The 26,361-nt window shown below is 44.8% G+C and overlaps 1 protein-coding gene across 6 annotated transcripts in view; it reads left to right on the top strand.

Moving 5' to 3' along the window:
• scrib (scribble planar cell polarity protein) overlaps positions 1 to 26,361 on the top strand; it is a 74,355-nt gene that overhangs the window by 37,179 nt on the left and 10,815 nt on the right. For 5 of the 6 annotated variants that reach the window (XM_071525817.1, XM_071525818.1, XM_071525819.1 and 2 more), the window contains exons 9-32: positions 152 to 270; positions 425 to 624; positions 1,238 to 1,404; positions 1,951 to 2,078; positions 2,297 to 2,422; positions 2,687 to 2,872; positions 3,019 to 3,396; positions 5,539 to 5,601; positions 8,766 to 8,855; positions 8,952 to 9,029; positions 9,505 to 9,822; positions 11,534 to 11,614; positions 13,767 to 14,024; positions 14,533 to 14,643; positions 14,757 to 14,933; positions 15,059 to 15,175; positions 15,556 to 15,744; positions 16,181 to 16,300; positions 17,553 to 17,609; positions 18,227 to 18,283; positions 19,028 to 19,108; positions 23,670 to 23,741; positions 24,625 to 24,681; positions 25,181 to 25,303. In XM_071525817.1, the coding sequence (XP_071381918.1) occupies positions 152 to 270; positions 425 to 624; positions 1,238 to 1,404; positions 1,951 to 2,078; positions 2,297 to 2,422; positions 2,687 to 2,872; positions 3,019 to 3,396; positions 5,539 to 5,601; positions 8,766 to 8,855; positions 8,952 to 9,029; positions 9,505 to 9,822; positions 11,534 to 11,614; positions 13,767 to 14,024; positions 14,533 to 14,643; positions 14,757 to 14,933; positions 15,059 to 15,175; positions 15,556 to 15,744; positions 16,181 to 16,300; positions 17,553 to 17,609; positions 18,227 to 18,283; positions 19,028 to 19,108; positions 23,670 to 23,741; positions 24,625 to 24,681; positions 25,181 to 25,303 (3,353 nt within the window). The remainder of the gene's footprint in view (positions 1 to 151; positions 271 to 424; positions 625 to 1,237; positions 1,405 to 1,950; positions 2,079 to 2,296; positions 2,423 to 2,686; positions 2,873 to 3,018; positions 3,397 to 5,538; positions 5,602 to 8,765; positions 8,856 to 8,951; positions 9,030 to 9,504; positions 9,823 to 11,533; positions 11,615 to 13,766; positions 14,025 to 14,532; positions 14,644 to 14,756; positions 14,934 to 15,058; positions 15,176 to 15,555; positions 15,745 to 16,180; positions 16,301 to 17,552; positions 17,610 to 18,226; positions 18,284 to 19,027; positions 19,109 to 23,669; positions 23,742 to 24,624; positions 24,682 to 25,180; positions 25,304 to 26,361) is intronic. The other variant, XM_071525822.1, reaches the window with a different exon arrangement.

Here is a 26,361-nt window from a genome sequence, read left to right on the forward strand (position 1 = left end):
CTACTGGGGAAATGATGCCAGTGAGTACTAGCATAGACATAAACAGCTGTTCTTTATCTGTTGCTCCTAGGTGAAGACTGTATGGTGTGTTACCTTTGCTAGTGTCTGGCTTGGTGCTATGGTTTTTAATGGTATTGTGTTTTGTGTCCAGGCTGTCTGAAACAGCTGTCCATCCTGAAGGTGGACCAGAACAGGCTGACCCACCTGACTGATTCTATAGGAGAGTGTGAAAACCTGACAGAACTCGTCCTGACAGAGAACCTTTTACAGGTAGGGAGCAGTGAACCACTTACAACAGCCATATAATGAACCTATGGGAATTAATACATTACCATTAACATAAAAGTCCCATTAACAACTATTAAGGTCCATTATCGATTTCCCCCTTCATTCATACTGTGGCTTCTGTCTCGCTCTCTCAAAGTCACTGCCTCGCTCGCTGGGCAAGCTGAAGAAGCTGACCAACCTGAATGTAGACCGAAACCGGTTGGGCAGCGTGCCCAACGAGCTGGGCGGCTGTGCCAGCCTCAATGTTCTCTCATTGAGAGACAACCGGCTGAGCAAACTGCCTGCTGAGCTCGCAGATGCCACTGAGCTCCATGTGCTGGACGTGGCTGGAAACAGGTAAACTCACTAAACACCCTGAACTGTTAATGCACTGCAGCTTCTCAGACTAAGGTCAAAGCCTTAAAGGGAAAGCCTAGACTAAAATAGAATTTGTGTATTGCCAGTGTCCTGCAGAGACATTGTACCTCCAATTTTGCATTTTTTATGTTATTGAGAGTGAACATTGTCAACTATGTGCAGAAATATTTTTATAACTCTGGCGCCAAGCCATTGAAAATGTATTTGTAAATGTCAAAAATGCATCAATGAGTAATTCAGACAGATTTTGGTAACTCCTGAACCAGCGTTCTGCATTATCATGATATCATATCATTGTTTTTCCTGTGAATATACACATTTAAAAATACACAGGATCTGATGTCAGGAGTACCTAGAAATGTTTACTGATGACATCACACTATGGAGTCTTTGTTCTCTGAACTCTAATTCTAGGGGAGAGGGTTTTGTGATCATTAATTTAACCATTCATGATCATAGGAATAGCATGTAAATTCTGTTTTACTATTTTTTTTTTTATCTTTTACCTTCACTGAATAAGCAAGGTTATCTCTCATCTCACCTCACCGCATCTCACCTCGTCTCCTCTTTTGTCATTCCTCCCCATGTCCAGATTACAAAACCTGCCTTTTTCCCTGGCTAACCTCAACCTGAAGGCCATGTGGCTGGCAGAGAACCAGTCTCAGCCCATGCTCAAGTTCCAGACAGAGGATGATGAGCGGACAGGGGAGAAGGTGTTGACCTGCTACCTGCTGCCTCAGCAGCCTTCCCCCAGCCTGGGTGAGAAACACTTTTTCATAGCAGCATGAGTTTTTCATTGTTTTTCTTGGGGCATCAAGGACATTTCAGTCCTCTTTACCTGTGGGCTATCCAGCTTCATCACGGTTTATAGCACTAATTTTCTTTTTTGGGGCAATATCTGCCTAATAAAAGAATGTAAAAAAAGAATGTGAAAATTTAACTATGAATATTCACAATTTTCACACAACTCACTCCAACTCCCTCTTCCCATCTACTTTGTCTACTATACTTTTACTGCTCAACTTAAGATCTTAAGAAAAATCTCCTTTGTTTATTTTTAGCATCTATACTATTTGAAATGTCTACCAAACCTTCCAATGGGTAGGACTTTTCACTCACAAGTAACAATACTGACATGGGTGATGGCTGATATTTGCAGTTTTACAACATGTTTTGAAATCGTTTTTAGCTAGCTACCACAAATGTGTCATGGGACTGAAGCTGTCTATCCAAAGGTATTTCTACTGCTATCACAGCACATTTTGACACCCTCCTCTCCTCCACACACTCCCTCTTTTTCCACAGAGAACTTGCTACAGAACAGTGTGGATGACAGCTGGACAGACAGCAACCTGAATAGAGTGTCAGTCATCCAGTTCCAGGAAGAGACCAAGGCTGAGGAGGAGGATGATGAAGCCGCCGCAGAGCGCAGGGTGAGGAAACACAACCCCGCAGTGTCAATTTGTGTTCTTTTCATGTCGTCTTGTTTAGATGTCGTTCCATGTTTTGCCCTGCTACTTTAAAGCTGTAAGGGATATCGATGCTTTTGAAGTCATTCAAAAGCATCGATACAGCATTATTGTGCTTTTTTGAGCTACTGAATTGATATTTTGATCTTGATTGAAGTTTTTTCTGGTTTTCTTTGCCTCAGGGCCTTCAGCGCAGAGCCACACCCCACCCCAGTGAGCTGAAGGTGATGAAGAAGGTGATTGAGGAGAGGAGGAATGAAGCCTACACATCCAAACCTGACGGAGATGCAGAGTCCCCCGACCCACAGGTACAGTACATACAGCGTACTGGATTAGCCACCATTTGGAAGTCCAGTTAACCGGTAGAACAGTGAAAGTGTCTGGTGAATCTGGGGAATCACCTGACACTGGCCAGTAGACAAAAAGCTTCTTTCCCCTTGCCCCGTTTGTCACACCATAAATCATCACTTTCATAGACCTCGCTGTGCATAGAATGAAACATAAATGGGAGTCCAGTGCTGCGTAATCAACCATTGGTCCTGATTTACTCAAGCTGATGTTGTTGGCTACAGGAGAAGCGGCTCAGTGACCTTTCCAATCAGAGCCATGACTCCCAGGCCTCCAACAGCACGGTGTCGGCCAACTCCCACGAGGAGAGACGGGGTTTGACTGCCACCACGCAGGGGGACGACCTAGTGGACGGCCACTCCCCCCAGGAGGAGGAGGAGCTGGATGAGATGGAGGTGGAGTACATTGAGGTGAGTATTCAAAGCATCTTATCCCTAAGAGTATGATGTCCCCTACAGTGTCTCTGATTTTTAATAAGAAAGAAATATGTATATGTTTGGCTACTATTTGTATTCTCCCTCCCCGTCTGTTTATTTAACTACTCTCCCTTCTCCAGCCCACTGTGCACTTTGCGGAGGAGCCCATCATCCGTGGCATGGATGAGGAGGACGAGGAAGACGGGGAGGACGGCGAGAGGAGCGAGGAGGAAGACGAGCGGCCGGCTTTCCCCACGGAGAAGCAGCGTCTGATCAGGAAGGACACGCCGCACTACAAGAAGCACTTCAAGATCACCAAGCTGCCCAAGCCCGAGGCTGTGGCCGCACTGCTGCAGGGCTTCAGTCCTGACGGCCTCAACCCCCCGACCCAGGCCGCTGAGGACGAACAGGAGGACGAGGAAGACGAATGTAATGTCACCCCTCAGCACCATCACAGAATGGAGGCGCCAGAGCTGGAAGACAGCCGGCACCTCCAGGTCAACTCCAGTCAAGTCAAGGTAAAGGAGAAAGCCCGGGGCGGGGAGGATGCAGTTCAGGGATATGGGAGTAGCTGAGTAGAAGATGTTACATATCAAAAATTAGGATATCTTCATTTGTCTAGGTTGTATTTGTGCACAGATACTAGTTTAATGACATAAGTTCATATATACTCCGCTGGTTCAGTGACAATAGGGCCTCTCATTCACTGCATCATTATACCACAAATATAGTAGTTTTACAGTGGTCTTCCTAGTTGCATTTCATAAAAACTTATGTCACGGGTGCATCATACACCCAGTCAGTTTGTTTAGGATATTTTATCCTTCAAATTCTCTGTCCATGCTATTAGAATATTTTTGCAATGGCTTGCTCATTGCCTCTATGCAAACACCTAATCTGCATAGAAGCCCCTTATCACCTTGCAACTTGCATTCAGTTTGGAGTGGGCTGCACTTGATTGAGAAGGATATGCCATTGCATGCAGGGTCATTGTGCAAATGAACACGCCTGCCCCTGTGCTAGAAATTGAGGGGGATGTTTTCTCAGGAGTTGACTTTGTGGTTTTACTCTGCTACACACTCACCAATAGACAATCAAAGCTTGGCTTTCTCCCTGCTCTGTCCTGTGCAAGGACGAGATGTCCTCCGCCAAAGGCCTACAAACACTCAGTTGTCATCATTGACTGTCCTCTTCATGAACCCTACAGCACTTGGGTCACATTAGATATGATACAGTAACAACAAAGAGACATTGTGAGAAATGGCAATATGCTAAAAAAAATTCTCATGCTTGGAGATAGATCAAAGAAATGTTGTGTTCTGCTGATTAGTGGTGGGATCCAGATAGCCTCTTGCCCTTTCTTAATGTACTGTTAACATGCCAGATATGAATTCTGCGTTTTATGTCAAATGACGATGCCTTACCCTCCCAAGCAGCTGACTTCTAGCCCAGCTCCTCTTGCGCCACCACCTGCCCATTTCAGTTCTACGCTTCTCACCATATCATTTGCTCCTAAATTTAATTGGTTAATAATGAACTTTTCACACACCTGCTTTCATAACTTTGTGCGTGTGTGTTGCGTGTGAATGTTTTGAGTGAGTGAAGACTGCTGAGATATTGTTGTTTATAAGAATGAATCTCCTCATTGATCACCAGTAATCAGCAAGCCTCAATGAGATCATTTTGATTTGTCATGCTAATTATCTTTTTTTTTTTAACATTGTAATCAAATCTCAATCCCTGGTCCTACATCAGCCGGGACCCATCAAATCTGCTACTTTATATTTATTGAATGAGATTTTCTGTTTGTGTGTATGGATGTGTGTCTGTCTGTGTGACGGCCCTCAGACCAACCAGAACGTTTATTGGCAGAGTTGGAATGCGGAGATCCAAAGACCCTTATTTGTATGATATGATATGATAATGATGCAGGTCTATTCTTGTTTGTGACATTGGAATTACTTCAAGATGATAGAATATCAGATAGAAGATTCTTCATGGTTCTTACAAATCTAATTCAAACAGACACATTTTTTTCTGTTATTGTACTCATTTTCTTTAACTTTTTTTTTCTGTTACTGATTTTCAGACAGTTATCTTGTAAAAATCCTTTGGCGTATCATAGGCTGAAAGTGTTACATGTCTCAAATAACTTTTCGGGATGAACGGCTCATTCGGGCTTTTGGTACAGTTTAACAAACATGACAAGTAGGCCTGCTGTCCATTTGAATCAGAGCCTGCTATTGCAGGAGAGCTGGTTCTGCGGTGATAAGGCTGGGTTTACTCTGTTATGGGAGTCTTTGCTTTCTTTCGTCCACTCCTCTCTACACTGTGTGGTTTGCACTGTGGCTGAGCTCCTGGGTCTTGTCTTTCCACCTCTGCCTGTATTTGCTTCTGGTGGCTGGGGAGTGAATGTGGGATGGGTTCTGCTTCAAGGTGGTCCACCCCAGTGGACGCACGCGGAAGTCACACAACCCGCAAGCAGACAGTGGAGTGTTTGGTTTTGGTTGGTGAGGTTAATTGAAAGTGCGAGTGAGTGCGTTTTTTTGTTTTCTTTTAATTTATTTTGTTTTGTTTGTATTTTTGTGTATGCGTGTGTGCATATTTTTATTTTTGGCCTCACTAATCCGCATGCCTCTCGCTGGTTCCTGTCCTAACAGGGGGTGTCATTTGATCAAGTCAATAATCTGCTGATTGAACCTGCTCGAATTGAGGAGGAAGAGGTCTGTACCTACTCTTTCCCATCCAATCTGTCTCTCCCTCTCTGTCTCTGTCCGTCACTCACCCACTCATTCACCCACCGGCATTCAGAGGGGGGAAACAACCCACAGAAATCAATGATTAATCCAAGCCAATCACTAGGGAAGCCCTCACCGTAACTCATTTATGACATGGCCAGTGTGGTAGAGCCTGAATGCGGTAATGCAGTAAGGTTTTTTCCTGTGGACATTCAAACACCATTACATCTCTGATAGTAAACTCCTGAAAAGGTTTGACAAATGCACTGATAGACAACCATATTGTCAGGTTCCAATGCATCCTGGGAAAGGTTGGAATTGAAGAGAGTGAAATTGGAGAGAGTGTCACACTCGCACCTGGTCGTTCTCATGTGATTCCCATTTGATTATCCCTTGTTCTGGTGGCAAATATAATATACAGCTAATTTCAAATGGGGTTAGAGCTAGTTAACCTACTCAACAAGTCCTGCAGGCTACGTTTCAGACTTTGCCTTCCTATTCAGAGCGTGGTGTCACTGCCAGCACAACTCGGAGGAGCACCACCTGTTGGACCAACACCACATGCTGCATCCTAGGTGGTGTCGTTCACTAACATGCTTTCAGTGCTTTGCTGCATTAAATCTTAATTGTTTGTAAGCTGCATTGACAAGAAACGCCAGGTCTGAACAGCAGCTTTGTGCACAGCACCCAAAGTAACTCTAAAACAAAAAATGATGGTGAATTAATTGGAAACTCTGACATTCCCAAGGAATCATTTCCCTGGATGCCCACAAATGTGATGTCCTCAAGTCAAGCCACATCTGTAAAATGTTCTCCATTATCTTGAGCAGCATAAACAAAATGATTGTGTGCCTCTTAGTCACCCTCCCAGGGTGTTTTTTTTTTTTTTATTTAAGTGCTGGCACTGCATGAAATGTGCAGTTTGATTAATGTCCAGGAAAACAATTGCCCAACAGAGTTGGAGCTTTGGCTGTAGACCCGATTTTAGAAGTCCCAGCCCAACTTCAGGTTCTACCACACTATGCCTTCTCCTACTTTTCCTCTGCTTCTCTTTCTTTGCTCCTTTTCATCCTATGTCCACGCTGTGTTGCCCTGGAGTGAATGGGCTGGTTGCGCTGTGATGATGAAAGTCTGCAGCACCATCTTCTTTCAGGTTTTTCTGGGCATGCAGGTATACAGAGATGGTTTGTAAAACTCAGTTGCCCAGCAGAGGAAGAGCGTTGAAAGAACACCCGAGGAAGAAGTTCACTTATCAAAAGTTCAGTTGAATGTACATGGTTGTTACGGCTTAACTGGACAGAAGATAACAATCTATGTTGTATTACATACATTTACTGTTTTACAGAAATGGTTTTATTGTCTTGAAATATCAGTGTTATTTTCAAACACCTCAGCTGTTTTTTTCACTCTCAGCACTCGGCACACAGCTGTAGTTAAATCGGTTTCCATAAATCACAGAAAAAGCCCAGGGTCTTGCATAACTAAAGATATGTAATGTAGATTAAAAATAACGGTGTGTTTGCAATATTATGTGTATTCTTTAATACACTGACTGCTATGCTATTTGGCATTGGTGAAGAAGACTTGGCGTTAATATTTCAGTTGATTTAAGTTTGTTATATGGTATGGTAGAACATTTTTACATTTTAGAAAATGTTGCTCAGTTTGAGTTAATGAACAGTTCAACACCAGTGGTCTTTAAGTGTGATATTCAATGGATTTATAATCTGAATAGCGACATATTTGTGTTGAAAGTAGGGCAGGGAACAAAATTTATTATCCACTGGCCACAGTGGCTGATTGATTCCAAAACTGAGAAGTCACTTTATTCTTCAGAATAAAATTTGAACTTTGAACGATTGCAGGTTACCTGCTAAAGTGGCAGGTCACCAAAGTGGTAAACAAACTCATGAGCAGCAGCCAAAGTTTACCAACATTTTGGTTGTGGCTGGCATTAATTTCCCGGCCTCATATTAAGATATAAGGATTTTTCCATCTCATAGCAAATTCATGCCCATTGCTTAACTTAATGTATCATGGGCTATTGTGTACATGCTCATGTACAAAATCATCAGTGTTTCTAAATACTGAATTGGAAAGAAAACACAATTTGGTAGCACATGCCAGATTATTAATCAAGCAATTCTGTGTATGAGCTCGCAGAAGGTTTGCATTGTGTCCTTTTAATGTTAGATCTTGTATGAAGACATTTGCATTTCTGTCTACTGTGTGTTTGCTCACAAAATATATGGAAATGTGCCATTGAAAACATACAGTCTCATTACAAAGAACGGCAGTGTGTCTACACCACTACAGAGACTCCGCAGCCTTCACTCCATATCCAGGACACAGCACTCCCTTCTCTCCTTCCACTTACCTTCCACCTGTCCCTCATCTCCTCCACTCTCCCCCATTCTGCATGGCTTGCACGTATTCAGCATACACACATTCACTCTCAGTTCGTTGTGACTTGTTATGCAGTCTTTACATCCCTGTTGTGACATAGTCTTATGTTTAAGTCCCCCCCCACCATACATGTACAATACACGTATGTTTCCAGTATGAGACTAGCCTGTGTGTCCGATTTAAAAGGACTTTTGACAGTATCTGTTTATTCATTTTATGTCTTTGGTCTAATGCCAATTAAGTGGTTTATAATAGATGAGAAATTATTTGGCACTCACTTTGTTTTTGTTTGTCCCTGTTGCTTTGAATATACTTTTCTGAAATGTCTTAAAAGTAAAATCCAGTCAAGACACAAAAACATCATCCAACTTCCACTTGAATTGAGATTAGACTTGAGACCAAGTCAAAGTGTCTGTCACATCCGTCTGTCCATCCATCTGTTGTTATGACCACATACTGTCTGCTCTGCCCAGATTGGCGCCACCCTCTGGCAGAAAGAGGGAGCTCACCCACAACTTAAAACTAGTGAAGTCTAAGATGTCAAAATAAATGGCTCTTTACGGCCATATAAAGTAGCTCAACTTAATGATTTCAAATACATACATTTAATAATATTAAAGATAACCATCTAAAGTAATTAGGATGTTGTGGGCTCCTCTCCCTCCCAATCTGTCTTGAGTTAAGCAGTGTTTTAGTGGGGTTTCGCCACTAGTTGTGCTGACTCCCCCCTCCTCAACTTGCAGCACACCCTGACCATCCTCCGACAGACAGGCGGCCTGGGTATCAGCATCGCTGGAGGGAAAGGATCCACGCCTTACAAGGGGGATGACGAGGTAAGATTGATTCTGTGGTTAGTATGCCTACTAGCTTCAGGAAATCAAAATTCATAGATCAGACAACTTCATTTTTCCATTTCATTGTGTCTGCAGGGAATCTTCATCTCCAGGGTGTCTGAGGATGGTCCTGCAGCCAGAGCCGGGGTCAAAGTAGGAGACAAACTCCTAGAGGTAAAGTCCTGTGTGAACACATCCAGCACTGTGACGGTGAACAGATGTGACCATTCTGTTACTCAATCCTGTCTCTTTGTCTGTGTCTCTCAATGCAAGGAGGTAGCATGCCAGATAATAATAATAATAATACACTTTATTTATATAGTACCCTTCGTACATAAAATGCAGCTCAAATTGCTTTACAATAAATGGAGGACAAGACAAATTAAGGTAAAATACAGAGTGAGAGAATAACATGTATTTGAAACATTACACAGTTTAGAAATCATGTAAAACATAAGAGTTAAAATATAGTGAGACAGAAATAGAAAATTAGCAGATTACAAAATGAACAACAGTTGCAGTTGTGTGTGTGGGAGTTTGAGTTTGTAAGGTGTCTTTAGGTACTCTTTCCTCTGTTTTGTAGTAAGATGTTTCATTAAAGAACATCAAAAGTCAAAATCTGTCTCTCTCTCGTCTCTGTTTGTCTCAGGTGAACGGAGTAGACCTCCACGGAGCGGAGCATCACACAGCAGTGGAGGCTCTCCGTAGCTCTGGGGCTACAGTCTCCATGACGGTGCTGCGCGAGCGCATGGTGGAGCCAGAGAACGCCATCACCACCACGCCGCTACGGCCCGAGGACGACTACTTCCCCCGGGAGAGACGCAGCAGTGGCCTGCCCTTCTGCATGGAGGCCAGTCCCAGCGGGCCCCGGCAGCGGCTCTCCACCTGCCTGGTCCGCAACGACAAGGGACTGGGCTTCAGCATCGCTGGGGGGAAGGGCTCCACGGCGTACCGCACAGGAGATACGGTGAGACACACAAGCACACCCCTCTTTCACTAAGCATAGACTCAGGGTGATGTAGGGAGTAGAGAGACCACTTCTCACCTGGAGGACCGGCGATCAAGCCCCTTTGTCGACAAGCATCCACCCTGCTGAAGTTTCCTTGAGCAAGACACTAAATCCCCGCCAGCTGAAGACCCTGTGCTCCTAACCTCATTGTGGACAGGGGAAAGCGGAAGGAGAATTTCCCCATGGGCATCAAGTATTACAATATTATCAGTGTATGGTAAAGATTTAGCATTGCTAGGGCATTTATAGAATGTGGGGCTTCAGTCACCACACTGTTACATATTTCATTGGCTCCCTCCCAGTGAAACACCTTGATGTGCATTATGGTGTCAGGTGTTTCCTCTTCTAAAGGCTTTGACCTGAGACAACGGACTATATATATGTTCAGAATGTAAAAAGCTTTCTATCAACTGTGCAAAGCTGACAACTGCATCCAACAAAAGTCTGTAGTTGTTTATGGGGGTTAATTCAAGGAGGGAAATTATATTTATGTCCTAATGATCTGAAGCTACAGATATAGGCTGCCATACAAGAATTGGATGCCGTATTTGTGACAACTGTGGTGTGAGATTTGGGAAGTTGGTCCACAAAGTGTTTACAGTGGCCATCTCAGCCTCAGGGATCTGTCTCTTTCACGGCATCTATTCTGGCCCCAGCGTTTACAGCCATCACCAAGGAGACGGAGATATGAATAGCGAGCCTTGACACTTGATAGGTCCACTGTAATTGGAATGGGAAGAAGTGGAGGAGGGGGTGAGGTGTATATTTGGGCCTGTGCAAAACTGCCTTCAAACTCATGCAGCTCGAGGAGCCAACAAAGAGGAAAGGACTCATAAACTAATGATTTAGGCGTGTCTGTAAGTCTAGCCTCTGTTTTTAAAAAGATTTCTAAAGTGGATGCAGTGACTCTCAGCTATTGCTTGGTTGTTACTTGATCTGTGGAGGTAGAGCAGTAGACTTTGTTCCTGCATGTTTACATGGCATTCTATTTTAGTGAGCGGGACCAAGAGTTCAGCGTATTTTCATTTGGTTAAACAAATTGTGCAACATCTCTAAGCAAAGGGACAATAAGTCCCAAAGGTCATGTTTTTTAATGAGCTGCTTGTGCCACAGCTTCCTGATTTGTCTTGATTTTATTATGGTGTTAATTGGTCATAATGTCAATTTTTTTGTTTGTTTTTTGAAGTAGGCTACATCATAATAAATTGGTGGGCTTTGGGGTTTGCTAATAGAACTACCTCTGTGAACCCTGACAGCAGTAATGAATAAAGGGGTTCTATATTTGGTTTGGCTGTCTCAGATCCTCACCATGGGATATCCCATGCTGACCCTCTTTATCGACAGGCTGTGAGTTGGCACAATGATTCATCGTGGCATTGCAGCCTGTTGCACCAGACTCTTACCACCAACCCTGTCTGGTTTGGTACAGAGGCAGAGGCCAGAAAAAAGTTACGGAATAATGGATAACCCTTCCCTTTAATTAATCCCATTTTTATTACAGTAAATTGGTAACATCTCATTTAACTGTAGTTCTTACTCTAAAACAGCCTGTGTACATATTATGTTAAAACTTTAAGCTAAGTGATGCAACACAAACCAAAGAATGTGTTTTATCCACAGATGGACATTAAAGTTGACAACATGTAAACATGTCTCCCCATGTTTTTAGGGAATCTACATCTCTCGCATCGCAGAGGGCGGGGCAGCCCACAGAGACAGCACACTGCATGTCGGAGACAGGGTGATCACTGTGAGTACTATCCATCCCTTCCACATCTCCATCTCGGCATTACATAACTCTTTTGCTCTTCCTGCTTCAGTTCAGGCCTGTCTGAAGTAAGGCCAACAGTTTCTGTATCTTTGATAACTGTGATCAAAACAGTGTTTCCTATACAATGTTTTTGTAGATGTGCAAGTAATTTTGCTTCAGAGACTCAGGTTTTCTCCTGTGCCCATTCCAGGATTAAGTGCTTGAGAATGGCTCTTAATTGAATATTTCTATCCTTATGTATGGACAACTACGCTGTAATTGCGATTATGATTCTTATTTTGGGCTTTTACCACTACATCTTAAATAATGTAAAGGAAACACTGCAGAGTGTCTTTGTCTCTAACTTTGTTTCACTGTTGCCATCTTTGCTGTATGGTAGAGGAGTTTTAATCTTTCCATAGCAAAGGTGCCCATAACACCGCTCTGATCCCTCAAGTTAAGTTTGGCCCTGTCTAAGATAGGTCCGACTAACTTGGGTTGGGTTCCATGCTAACCAGATGCAGAAAATTGCCTCATCAGACTAGAACTTTGCTCTCATCAAATCCATGAACCAAGACATGATACTAATCTAGTCCTCATACTAAATCTAACCTAACCGCCTGTAGCTCTTTTGGAACGATAACACAACATTTAGCTGATATGTGTTCCTGCTAAGGGGTTCCTGCATGAGTGTCTTTATCGCTCTCTGCTAATCGCACTCCACGCTTGGCTTTGCTTTCCCCATTCTGTCAGCATATTGATAACTCTTGAGTTGCATGTCTCTCCAGTCACACCCATGCAATCTTTATTTAATCATTGTTCAAGAAGAGACCCTTGTTTTCGAACTGAAATCATTTTGAGAAGTCCAGAGAACCCTCCCTCCCCCCGGTATGTTGAATGTGAAACTGTGCCCCTACCATGTCTCTCAACAGCTCCTCCTAGCTGGTAGTTACTCTGCTGTTGGGATCATAACCATTTCTCTCTCTCTCTCTCTCGCAAACCCTGCTTTCCGGGAATCATAGAATGGCTTCCTGAATGATCCTCTCTGCTTTCTTTCTGGGTTTTCCTCTGGCTGTTTTTAGTTGTTTTTCCTCTCTATGCCTCTATCTCTCTCTCTCTCTATTTCTCTCTCTCACGCTCTCTCCCTCTGCATGCTCACTAATGCATTAAGTACATCTCCTTGCCTGCTTGGTGGTGGGTGTGGTGTTTGGGTGGTGTGGGCGGAGCCTGTGGCCCCGCTGACATGGTAAACGCATGCATTACCATAGCAGCAGCCGCGGCAGCATATCAGCCGATGGTAAGAGCTGGTACTGTCAGGTCAGCGCTGACCTCTGTTTGTCACTTCAGACCAGATGATGGTGCCTCTCTGAAAGACACCTCCCTCATTCAATTCAGGACCGTGAGGACTAATCTAAAAACTGTTAACAAAACTAATGTAGTCTGCCTCAAAAGCTGAAATATTTTGTCATATGACACAAAGCAGCAGTCGACTAAGAACTTCCCTGCTTGCCTTTGTTGACTTAAGATCAGACTCTTTGGCCACAATACATGCTGCCACTTGTGTTTTAAGTAAGCAAAGGCAAGAAGGGGTGTTCACAAAATGTTACATTGGTTAGGATGAGAAGATAGGACCACACGCATTGATAAGCTGATTATTTGTTAGGAGTTTTAAGAGTATGTTGGAATAAAACAGCTCAAGCTTGCCCTTAGCCTAGCCTCAACTCCCTCAGGGAAGCTCTGCCAGCTTGCATTGCCTGCGGCAGCCCTCTGTCCCCCCCCCCCCGCTGCCTTTCTCTTCTCTGTGCCTGTTCCTGTTGCTCTGTATAGGTGCTGGGTCCTTTCTCAAATAACAGTACTCACTTTGGTGCACTCACAACATAGGTGTTCACAACATATCAATGAATTAATACTAATACCATGAGACGAGTCAAAATGTATTTTACATGCTACCTAGTTATTTTGAAATGGTTTGAGTGATGAGGATTTTGAATCTGATGAGAGTCAACTGTTACGGCAACATGTGCCGCTTCCACCATGCATTTGTTCCTTGATATCCATCGTGCCCATGTGCCGATGACTAGTGCTGCCCATTGTCTTTGGGAGCGTCTCGGTGGGCTGACTCCCTACCTGGTTGGTTTTACTGTCGATCCAGATCAATGGTGTAGACATGACAGAGGCCAGGCATGACCAGGCAGTAGCGCTCCTTACCGGCACCTCCCCCACCATCGCCCTCCTGGTGGAGCGAGACCAGGCCGCACCGGGCGGCTCCCCGGGCCTATCCCGGGCCCGAGCCCACTCCCCCCCACCCCCAGAACCCTCCGATTCTCCGGACCAGGAGGACCCCACGGACGAGCGCCTCTCCCCACATGGGAACCACCTGAGCCGGCTGGAGGACGAGTACCCCATCGAGGTGAGAGCCCTAATGAGAGGGAGAAGGAAGGCAGTGTGTTGATTGGCTGGTTAGTTTTAGTAGACCATGCTGTAGAAGCCAAATGCAACATTCAGCATTAATGTTTGTTCATTTGGCCCCCCCTCCTTATCCTTAATGCTGTCCAGCTCCAGAGAAGATGGTGCACGGTATGAAGGCTTTGTTGAGCTCTTTACTGATAGTGCACTGTAGAGTGTGGACTGGTGATATCAGCTGTGTCATTCCCAAACTTGAATAATGCAAAGATATTGCTGTTTGTTCCATCAATAGGTGCTTAGACCTGTTAACAGTATCATGTGTGTGCAGTAGAAATAGGTTGGTTTGTGTTTATTAGACTCAGATGTAGATAGATGAAGACTTGACTGGTCGGTTTTATCCGGCTGTCTGTAGAAGAATGTACTTTTAAACTAATGCTTACTTGATTCCCTTTTGTTACACTTAGCCATAGAGTCTTTTTCCACAACAACTCCTCTGCCTCCTACCCTAACAGGAAGTGACCTTGATGAAGTCAGGCGGCCCTCTAGGCCTGAGCATTGTGGGAGGCAGTGACCATGCCAGTCACCCATTTGGTATCAATGAACCTGGGGTGTTCATCTCAAAGGTACAAATTTGAAAGAGCTTGGCCATTTCTTTATTTTATTATTTCTGTCTTTGTTGTGCCTTTGCCACTGTTATGTTGTGTTGCATCTCACTCCCCATGTCCCATCTCATCAGGTGATTCCTCACGGCCTGGCATGTCAAAGTGGACTGCGTGTCGGGGACAGAATATTAGAGGTGAACACCATCGACCTGCGTCATGCCACACACCAGGAAGCTGTGCGCGCCCTGCTTGCCAACAAGCAGGAGATCCGAATGTTAGTACGCAGGGACCCATCACCACCTGGCATGCAGGTGAGTCAGCCCACACAGACAAATATGTGTCAGCACACACACACACACACAGACACACACACACACAGTACAAGCACAAATGCACACCTTGCTGTGCCTGATGAGCTGTGTATGTATCACTGCAGGAAATTGTCATCCAGAAGCAGCAAGGGGAGAAGCTTGGCATCAGTATCCGTGGAGGGGCCAAGGGTCATGCTGGAAACCCCTTCGACGCCACAGACGAGGGCATCTTCATCTCTAAGGTACTGGAACTGCATCACAGCTCTGCTATCACAGCTCTGAACTTCCCAAATTCATTGTTGCACAGTTGGAGGCTTAACAAGTGCAATTGAAAGAATTGGAGCCCAAGGAGAAGCTCCTTTTTAGCTAGCAGCACCAAGCAGCTGCTTGGATGATGCACTGGTTGTTCATGTGTATCCTCATTTGAATCTCTTTACTGTCTGTGAAGAAAAGATTTTTAAGAGTGATTCAAAAGATGACATGAACAGGATATTCTAAGGCTTAAGGCTTGGACAACAAAGTTCTCGTCACCTTTGGTAAACACAAGCAGCCTTAGTCATTAGTCTGACACCCTTCATCAAGTCTCTCTTACCATACTTTGGGTACTCTACTCTATAAATAGGTGAGTTCGAGTGGCGCGGCAGCGAGAGACGGCCGTCTGCAGGTCGGCATGCGCATCCTGGAGGTGAGCAACCACAGCCTGCTGGGGATGACGCACACGGAGGCGGTGCGTGTGCTTCGCGCCGTGGGAGACACCCTGGTCATGCTGGTGTGTGACGGCTTCGACCCGCAGAACGCGGCTGCTGTGGAGGTGAGACAGCAGGAGGAGTCAGTTTTGGGGCGGAATGTGTTTAGCATTCAGAGAGATAACAGAAGGGGAGAGTTACTACATAAAACCGTGTTTAACATGGTTATGGACCGGATGTTTTATATATAGAAATTGTATGACTTCAATCAATCTCTGCATCAATGTCTGCATATGTAGGGGTCTATCCCAAAATGCCATATATCCATTTTGTTAAATTGATTTCTCTAGAATACAGATGATTCAGTCTATAAAAGTGTTTTCATTTTGTCATTTTCTGAACCCAAATGTTAGCCACTGTGTTTTAAAAAGTGCCGCTTCAATTTTGTAATTTTAATTTTGTACTATCAACAATTTTTTAAGAGGACATATCCCTTGTTTCAACATGTGGATATCCCATTTTTAAGCCAAACTCTGCATGTATGCTTGTGTCCCTTCCCAGTCGTCCCCTGGCATCATTGCCAACCCGTTTGCGACAGGAATCGTCCGTAAGAACAGCATGGAGAGCATCTCTTCCATAGACAGAGACTTGAGCCCAGAGGAGATGGAGATCATACAGAAGGTACAACACTGATAATACACAATCAGTTCTACGAGTGCAGTTAAGGTCTGGTATATTGCCATTTGCTGCAGAAACTGGGTGAATCAGTGATACACTAGGACAGACTTTTATGATGAGCTTTATGGCAAAATGAATTAGATAGCCCCCACTCTGTCTGTTCTGTTTTTTATTTTTATTTTTTTGTTGGTTTCGGCTATAAAGCCTTCCTCAGCGTTATTTAGTATTCCAGAAAAGGTAGATTCTGTGTGTCACACTTAATCTGTAGACTGGGAAAATGTCTGTTTACGATGATACCCAAGTTTGTTTAGGAAGATGCTCAACAGCAACTAAATGTGTCTTGTAATCCCATGTGTGTTAGGGTTAGATCCCAGTCCCTCATCTGTTGCCGTTGTCTCTTATGTCTCTTATTAGTATACTTCTGATTGATGCATACAGTGCCTAATCACCCCCTGTTAATTCGTGTTAGTGTATTAACACTTTTTGTAGTGCAATGTGAATAGGGGAATTACAGAATGCACTGTTTAGGCGGCGCAGTCCTAAGAGCCCTGCATAAGTGAAATCCAGTGTGCACTCCTACACCAGGCAGTACGGTAGAAGTCAAACAAGCGTCACTCAACACGAGGCAGGGGTGCGGTACATCCACATACCAGGAAGTCACTCGTGATTTTCTAACTGTCGTGGCCAAGTCAACGCATGAATCAAATATTTTGTTCAGCAATTCTCTTAGTTATTCTGTTAGTCAGTGCTACCACAGCACTTTGGTGTTAACAGGTGGAGTTTTTAACATCAACATAGTTTCCGTCACTCTAATCATGCACACCCACTCCCACCCCACCCCACCCCACCCCACCCCACCCCACCACTCCCCTCCACCCGAGCACTAGAAAGCGCTATCGCACTTGTTTATTTAAGCCAGATTTGCTGTTGGGAGGCTGCCGGTGCTAAAATGGAAGTAGGGGCCTATTGATTTATTCAGTCAGAGTTCTGTGGTTCCTCCACACACTTGGATCCAAGCAATTTTCATTGTTTTTCAGTTGTTTTTCAGTCATAATGACCTTTATCAGAGCACACATCAGTAAAATCTGATCAGAAATCTCAGTAAGAAATATGAAAAGTTGCTCAGGAATTTTCTCTTTTGGACTTTTTGTATTGTACCTGCAGTGCCTTAGCAAAGTTTTACAGGGTGAGCAGTAGTTATTCAGTGGAGCTGTACGGCTCTTACATCTCACTCTCCTAAACCTCCCTTCTCCAGGAGTCTGAGATGGTGAGAGAGACGTCACAGTGGGAGCGAGAAGAGATGGAGAAAGTGGTGAGTTGAATTAAAAATCTGTTACTGCTTCGGGAAAGCCAGGGGCAAAATTGTATCTGTCAAATCACTAGCTAGATGTATTTCTGGCAATACAGCCGGGCTGGAGAATTATATTTTTGGTCCATCGTAGTTCAGATATAAGCCAAGTTTGAGTCTTGCACCGTACTGCAGGGCGGAGCTTTAGTGTCAGACGCTCAGCTCTGTCTGTTATTGGGTGAATGAAGCTTCTCCTTTGCGCCTTGTGTTGCCGTCGTGTTCGACGACACTGTTCCAGCAATGTCCCACCTTGCATGCTTTTTCTGCTCCTGTAGCAAATGAATAGAGTACTTTCTAATGTGTGCGGGTTCTATCCTTTCTTTCCCCTCTCTTTTCTCTCCTCTACTTTCGGTGTGTTTGGATTCACCATACAAAATCATCCAATCATCCCATCTCCATACCACTCCTCCATCGTTTTGTCTTTTTCTCCATTTCATCCCCTTTAACGCTCATTTATTCCACTGTAAATCCTCCACCTTCTCTTTCTCATTTCACCCCTCATGCTCATTACTGTGTGGCTGTGTGTGGTCGGGTGTCTTCCCCTCTGTGCTCTCCTCCTCCCCCTCCCTTTCTTGGTGAAGGAGCGTATGCGCTTGGAGCGTGAGGAGGCAACTCGCCTGCTAGAAGAGGAGACTGAGGTGAGACACTCCTCGACGGCAGGTCCTCAGCCAAACATTCCCCCTGTCTGTGCTGAAGGCGGGTCTGACCACAAATACCGTAACACCGCCTCCACAGGATTTTACCGTGCTACTCATCCCTGCTTTGTTTAGGAAAATCTTTCCATTGTTGGGAGCATCCATGCACAGTACTGTTGAGTGAGAATTGTCTCCCCTTGTTTTCTTAACTGAATCAGTCTTCAGACATGTTCAAACTGGCTTAGTTTTACTGGGGAAGGTCCTCAGTGAAAAGGATGTTCCACACACCTAAATCTATGCAATTTACATTTATTATGACTGGGTAAGGTCCTGTCATTGTAGTTCTTACCAACAGCATCTGTAATTTGAATCCAGTATGAATCTGCCACATCCATAAAGTAAAATCCAGAACAAATTACCTACTGTTTTTCTCCATCTGACAATAGCAATTTAGTTCGAACCGACATCTCCTAACTGTAATAACACATTACATACTTGGCGGCCAACACATTCTCCAACCAGTGTTTGCATACAAGTGAAAGTGTGGATCATGACGTTGTACATCTTGGCCATGAGCAGTGATCTGAATCTGAATCTCAGAGGTCCTTTAAACCATAGGAATGGTTCTCTGCAATTCCACACATGGCCTCCCCCTGTAAAACGAATTAACTTTGAGTAGATGTTCGTTGTATAAGAAACCTCAGCTTTGTCCCTCGCTCACCTCAGTTTTTCTTTATTTCCCTTTAGAACATTGGCACTGGGCCTCTAAAACTTGACTACAAAACCCTGGCTGCACTGCCCACCACCAGTCTACAGAAGGTCAACAGGGTAAGTCACCTTATGTCACTAATTCCTATGTTCCGATGTTCTAGTGTCTGCAGGCAGTGGTAAAAGAATTACTAAAGATTTCTGCTGCTAAGTTATGCTATGAATCATGTTTGTTCTACTCATTAAGGCATTTGAAAAAGAAGGCATCTTTACAACTCCTTAGGGCTTGTTTTCTCTGAGCCGAGTTGTAAAATGACTGTCTTTTTGCCGGGGCTATGTTGAAAATGTCCTTCATGGCTTAGAATAGATCTCTCCTTGGGATCCACTGTGTTTATCCCCCGGGAAACCGTCAGTGACCCAGAGCGACCAGTTGCCCCTCAAGGGGGCAGGAATGTAAACCTCCCTCCATGTGCATAACCCCGATTCCCACATTCCTGACCAATAACCTTGGGCTCACTGTCTACCAAAGGCTAAGCCCATACAACAGATCAACACACTGTGATGTAACTGCTCACCAACGGTTAACAAGGGCAGCAAAAAAATGGAAGGAATTGAAGGAAAAACGTGAAGACCAATCTCTCCCTGAGAAAAGAATGAGATGGACCAAGAAAAAAAGAATGGACATCTAAAGGTCATGGAGGAATAGTTTGCAGAAGTGTGTGAAGACCAAGCTCATCCTGGGAAAAAAATGGAAGAGGAGTCAAGAATAAAAGAATGGAAAAGTAGTGGAAAGAACAGAAGAAGAAGTGCATATACAGTACAAAGAATGGTGGAAATGAAAATAAGCATGCCCTGGTCCAAAGGTCTGGTCTGGCTCTCCAGTCCCAAAGCTGATAAAGAGAGGTGTGAATGTGGGAGAGGTGGAGAGGATGGGAGGTGGGGGAGGGGAACAGCTGGCTACTATCAACCCAGCCGGCCTATACTCGGCGATATTTTAAACCCTTGATCTGGCCTGGAATTGGACGGAGTCTGTCAAGTGGGTGGGGTGCAAGACAGGGAGGGAGACTGTCCACCCACCACCAAAAGAGTTTCAGTGTGTGTGCCCAGAGTCTCTGGAAGAGTAAGTTGTGAGCGGACATACTGCACTTCCAGTCCTGCCAACATCCTACAGTGAGTATCAAGATGCTAGACGAGGGACAGTTGACTGCTTTTGTTTTTGTTTCTTTTCCCTCTCCTTTATTTTTCATGTTTCTCTCTTGTTTCTGTCATTCATTCCTGTCTTTCATTTGCTCTTGTGTTTGGTATAGTTGACGCGTTGAAGTTGAGAAATTTCTTGCCTGATTTTGACTCTTGTTTGAGACACATCGAGACTTTTTAAGGTTCATGACAAGGAGGTGATCGTCTGTTCTGTCTATGAAACGTCAGCGAATACTCAAATACATGTCTTTCAACTATATATCTAGTGTTAAAATGACGAATCACGGTTCCATTGTTGATATTTTGGTGACATTAACTAATTCCACTACTGTATGCCATATGTTTAAACATATAATATATAATAGACAGCTATCAAGAGTTGTAGTTAGTGTGTGTTGTAGATCTCTGGGCCCTTTGACTTTCTAGGAGAACTTAACCTATATATCACATGCAGCTGTTCATGCTCTGTGCGTTAGAGCTGGAATTCGGCTGCTCCAGCACACTTGTCCTGCTCAGGCTCACAAAGGCCCTTTGAGACCGCCTATAAGTTTTATTCTCACTAAAGGTTCAGCTGAACACCAGAGACAGTTGGTTGATTTTTTTTATGTTAAATAAAACCCAAGGCAGAGTGTATTTTCAGCCATTTTTCTGGATTAAATAGTGAACTCGTTATAGTGATTCTGGAGCTTGTGATAAGGCATGAGAAAGCAGCACAAATTAAGCAACAAGCCATGAGAGGCAAGCGTTTACAGGGATGGTTAGAACAGCTGAGAGGAGTTTTTAGGCATGACATGATGCAGAGACGCATTTTAGGTTAGGTGCTAGTGTAGTAATAGTTATATTTTAGTTATGCGGTCAGAGGTGTGTGTCACTGGGTATTTTACATCTTCAAACCTAACTCAGCCAATCAAAACGGATGACTAGAACTATCCGTTTTACAAGCAGGAGGCGTATAACTTGTTTACTTGTTTAGTTCCCGGTTGGTTTGGGCTGCAGCTCTTCCCAGCTCGGACAGTCAGCGTGTTGGCATGCTGGCGAGTTGGCAGACTCCCCTTCTTCTCTGACACCACCGCAACCCCAGCTGTCCCCCACAGTCTGCGCCGGTGCCAAAAGGGCACTGGTTCACATTCCATCCCACTGACCCTCATCGCACGACCCGCCACTTATAGTCAGCTTGTCGAGAACCACATTACAGTGTGTCACAATGCTTGTATTCTTAGTTGCGCTATTTTGATTGTCACCAGACACGTCAAGGCCATGTCTAAAAATTTCCAGAGTTGTTTGTATGGTTAGCGGCGTGGATTGGTTTTTGAAACAGTTCAGGTATTTGTCAGGTCTTGGGTGTTTAAAAGCATGGCATTTTTAAAGTTACAGTTACAGAAGAGGTTTCTCTCCCAATTAGTTATATAGGTTGTGTTAAACATTGCGTAGTTTCTACCTTCATGTAGCCTACATCAGCAACCTCAGCTGTTAAGTACAGTGGGGGTAGAAGGTGTGTTGGAGCCCGAGTGTCTCTCTCCTCTGATAATATGGGTTATTTAAGGCGGGGGCCCAGAGCCTGGGCTGTGGTAATGTGACCATTACTCTGGTAGCACAGATAGCCCAGTAATGGGTCTGGAATGCTGAGAAACTTATCTAAAGGGCTCCAGCAAAGATTGAATGAACTGTATCATGTGAGTAACTCTCTTCTTGGCAGCTTAGAGGCTTGTGTGTCAGAGAAGTGTGTCAGTCTGTTTATAGAAGTGCACACAGTTGGACATTAAGAAGTGGGCATTTCCTGTTTCTGACATGTTCTGTCATTGTCATGTGAACTTATTTCGGATAGATTTTTACATTTGTTTGGTTTGTGATGGATTACTTTGTGCCAGATTAATTTACGTCCCAGATGTAAAACATTGTCTTGAGATCTATTAAAAAGAATGCAGTATTTATTTTAAGACGGACAAGACGTTTTATCGCACTAAGATAAAACGCACCAGCCTTTGTAGATCTATTTTAAGTTTCCTCACTTAATCTACTTTTTATGCTCACTCTCCTCTGGTCTGTTTCTCAAACTCTCAGCTCTTATCATGTTACCTTCCCACTAGCATTAAAGTCCTTTGTGTGAGTAATTACAGCTGCTTTGTTGCCTGCTGTTACCATTTTAATCTCACTGTCTGTCCAACTGTGCAGCTCTTTTTTTCCTCTGTATGTCTGTATTCTGTTATTATTTCATTTTCCTATATCTCTCCTCTCCCTCCTTGCTGTCTCTCCTTCCTTTGCCTCTGTTCAGTTCTCTCCCTCTGTAAGTCCGACTGCTCCCATGGAGGCCCCCCTGCAGGCCCAGTGCGGAGCCCCATTAGAGCCCCTGGGCTTTGGCCTAGGCCACCCCGTGAATTCCCTCTACCACATGGATTCCCAGTCCTGCCCCAGTATGAACCCAGAGAGCGAGCATCTCCATGGCTCCCAGCTCTCCACCACTCAAACAGCCAGCTCAGCAACACCGGTTAGTTCAACATCAACCTCTATAACCGGTGAAGACGAAGAAGAGGAATGCCTGGTGGACTCTCAACCTATCTGCTTCAGTGAGAATCCCTTCCTGGTGGCCAATCGCAGAGGAAAGGGCCTTCCTGCTGGAGAGAAAATCCTATCTGGGCCTCCTGTAGGCTACGGGAGGCCGGGCCAGCTGCAGCCCTGGCTGTACAGCAAGGCAAGGGGCCTGCCTGTGTGTGGTTTGGAGGCAGCATGGTGTGTGACTATGCACTGGTTTTGCTCTTTGCTCACTTGTGTCGCTGGAACCCAACTACAGTAGCCAAGAGATCATACAGTATGCATCAACAGTGTGTGGAAACATTGTTTTAATCATGTTAATATGATGCCAAGAAAGGTCTTTCACTTACAGCGCCTTACAGTAAGAAGAGTGCAGACATTTTTAATTTGGATGGCCCCAATGGGAATCAAATCCCTGAACTTGTCATTGTTAGTGCCATCGTCTACCCATTGATCGCACAGGAGCATTTGTGTTGTTAGGTAAAAGCTTTCTCACAGTGGGAGGGTTCATGGGGGGGGGGAAAAAGAAGTATTTTTCTCTAGTGAAGTGTGTGTTAAGGTTGTGTGCATTAATCCCAGTGTAACAACCCATTGAAATCGGGCATGTGGGACTTTGAGTTGGGAGGATTTCTTTGCTATGAGCACAGAGCTTTGAGCACCTCGTGTGGCATTTGTGCGCATAGTTAGGACCAGGAGGAATGTCGGTCCCAACAGCTGTGAGGAGGGTCATGAGTCTCGAAGGAACACGACCTGTAGGCACACAGAAAAGTGCATGTTTATCAGCAAGAGCTTGCTTGTTGGACTATTTACTGGGAAAGATGCTTTTACATTAGGACTAACCATTGAATCTGTCGTTTTGGCGTTTCTATGCATCGCCCTTACTACACTGGTGTTTCCGTGCAATAAGTTAAAGTAAGAGCAGCTTTTAAGTGTGTTTTGGGTTTTTGTTTTCCAGGGGCCTTCCTCCGATCTCACAAGGACAGACAGCCCAATCAGGGATGCCCCCTACTCTCCCACTATCCAGCCGGTGAGTCCACCTGTAACGCTCAGCACTCCTCTCTTACATTCATCGTCTGCTTCCATGCCATCTCTTCACTTTTTGTTCTCCTTTTCCATGAGTCTGTCCTAGTTCTAGAGGATGTATAGAGGTATTTTACGGTCGACCCTTTTGACCCTTCCTCCCTCCCCTTAGCCCAGCCACCACTCTCCCAACAGCTCCATGTGTGCAGGCAGGGAGACCCGCTTCGTAAGTGGGTCTTGTGGCCCTCTCTGCTCTGGCCTGGATTTTTTTTTAGCATACGTGTTCACTGCTCTCAGCCCTTTATTTGTTATTACAACATGGTGATTCTAACCAGCCCAGCTATCGTGTCTGCTGCAGTTCTGCCAGTCTGAAAAGCATGTGACCGCTCCTCCATGGCCAGCTGATTACTGATGCTTCGCCTCATGCAGTGTTAGACTGGATGTGTGTTGGAGATGCAGATTATGTGACTGATTGTACTTCTGTCTCTGCTGACCAGCTATGGCTTATTTGAACTAGATTGTGAACAGGCATCTTTGCTCAATGAAAAATGTAAATTTGCTTGTTTTAATGGTTGTAATTTTATATCACTAGCTAAATCTAATAATAAACAATATAAGAGGTGGCAGGTTGACAAAATATAAAGAAAAAGGTCCACAATTTGGTTTGGATTTTGTGATCAAATTAGCTCAAGCCATACCAGCTATTAATTTTTTGTGTTATTGCATTGTTACTTGAGAATGTCTTTACTCTGCCAAGCATCATCCTACAGAGGCTCCCAGAGTTTAAGTTGAGGGACTGTGTGCGCTGTCTGTTGAAACTCAAGCAGTAGGCGTGTCTGGTCATGTGAGACATCATGCCAATCCATGCATTCTCGTATATTTTCTTTCAGGCGAGCATTCATTACACCTCCACTCCCACTGCTGCTAAGGAGAACAATTCATCATCAGTGAGTGCTGTTCAGAACATAATATTTATTTTTACTGTGGTTAGACCAATACGGTTTGCCAATATTGGCCTTTATATTAAATATTGATTATTGGCTAGTGGTGTGGTCCACTGCAGATATGACGGAATTTCCTCCCTGACAACAGCTATATAAAAACAGTTCATCTTAATTTAATTTTCTTCGCATGTTTAAAGGTAGTAAGAGTTTGTGTCAGAGGCTTTTCCACCATGCCTGGATTAAAGGAAACACTGAATACTTCTATTTTTTGGCATAAAAATGTAAAATGAATATCAGCTATTGGTAGCTTCAATACAAAGATATCTGTATCAGGCTTCAAAAACCCATATCGGTCAAACCCTAATTTGGAGTCAAATAATCTGAATGTAAATTCATGCAGAGCTGCATTTCCACCATTGGCTTCATTCATTTTCAGTTATCACTCACTCTAAAGTTCTGTATTCCTGTTCAGTATTTTAACTCCCGTCTGTTCTCCCTCCAGACGAGGCCGGGTGCCATCCAGCCACTCGGGCGCGTGCGGCCGAGCGCCTCCCCCGCCACTCCGGACGGCCACAGTCCCAACCCCTTCCAGCATGGCCCCTCCCCCATCAACTCCCAGACCTCTGTAAGACCCCTCACCACCACGTAGGGCTGCGCTCGCCCCGCTCTCAGCCCTGTGCTGCCTACTGTGACCGCACAGTCTCAAAACACTGAAGTGGTGTCTCACAGCAGTACAGCAGAATTACAGATACTTAAGGCATAAGAATGATTTTTCTAAATGAAGCTAGAACCAAAGACGTGGAAGACTTGTATTTGATTGCACAGGGGAACTGGGTCTGTGCGAGTCGACCCAGTGAGACTGGTACTGTCAGTGCAACCCCCAGGCAAACCAGGTGGTTATTGGTGTTGTAACCGCACAGGGAAACAGAGCATCCAACCCTGAGTCTGAGCTCCTGAATCAGACCAACATAATTCCACATAAACTGGGGTTTTCTGGAATGCTTCACTCATTCCTTGTATTGGCAAGCAGCACAACCCCAAGCTAGTAAATAATGAAGAAGCTATTGATTTCATCCCATGTCTTTCTCAGTGTATCACCAAGGTGCTCGCACAGAAAAATCTGTCATGGCTTTGAACACAGCAGCGGCACCGCCTCACTCTCCAAGCCCTACTGTCTGTCTTTCTCTGGCACATCCCCCTCTCCCACATGAAACCAGCTGCCATGGTGTTCACCTGTTCTCCTCCACTGTCTTCTTCAACTTTGCTGGTTTTTCTCATAGTCTACCCTCTCCTACTTGTCTCTGTCTGTCTGTCTGTCCTCTCCACCTCCTCTTCTTCCCCTTCCCCTTGGTTCCCTACCATACGAACCCCACCCGCCCCACCCCACCCTCCTCTCCTGTTGCCTCCATCCCCCCCCCTCCTGCAGCCTCGCGCCCCCTCCCCCACCTCGCCCGATGAGTTCCCCATGAATATCAAGCAGGCATACAAGGCGTTTGCCGCCGTGCCTCACTCGCTGGCAGTGCTGGAGCCGCCACAGGTAGGCCGCGCCGCCCGGACTCCCCCGGGTCACAACAACAAAGCATGCTGTGCTGATTGGTTGGTCGCCCCCCCCCCCCAACCCCCACCCCTTCCTGACTGGAGCAGGCTGTCCTATCAGAGCCTGCGCCGTGTCGGGCGCCTGTG

The sequence above is a fragment of the Centroberyx affinis genome, unplaced genomic scaffold (assembly GCF_046629955.1).
Source record: "Centroberyx affinis isolate AG114_WGS23_722 - 3 ecotype Tasmania unplaced genomic scaffold, CSIRO-AGI_Caff_v1 ptg001340l_1, whole genome shotgun sequence".
In the NCBI taxonomy this organism is placed as follows: domain Eukaryota; kingdom Metazoa; phylum Chordata; class Actinopteri; order Beryciformes; family Berycidae; genus Centroberyx; species Centroberyx affinis.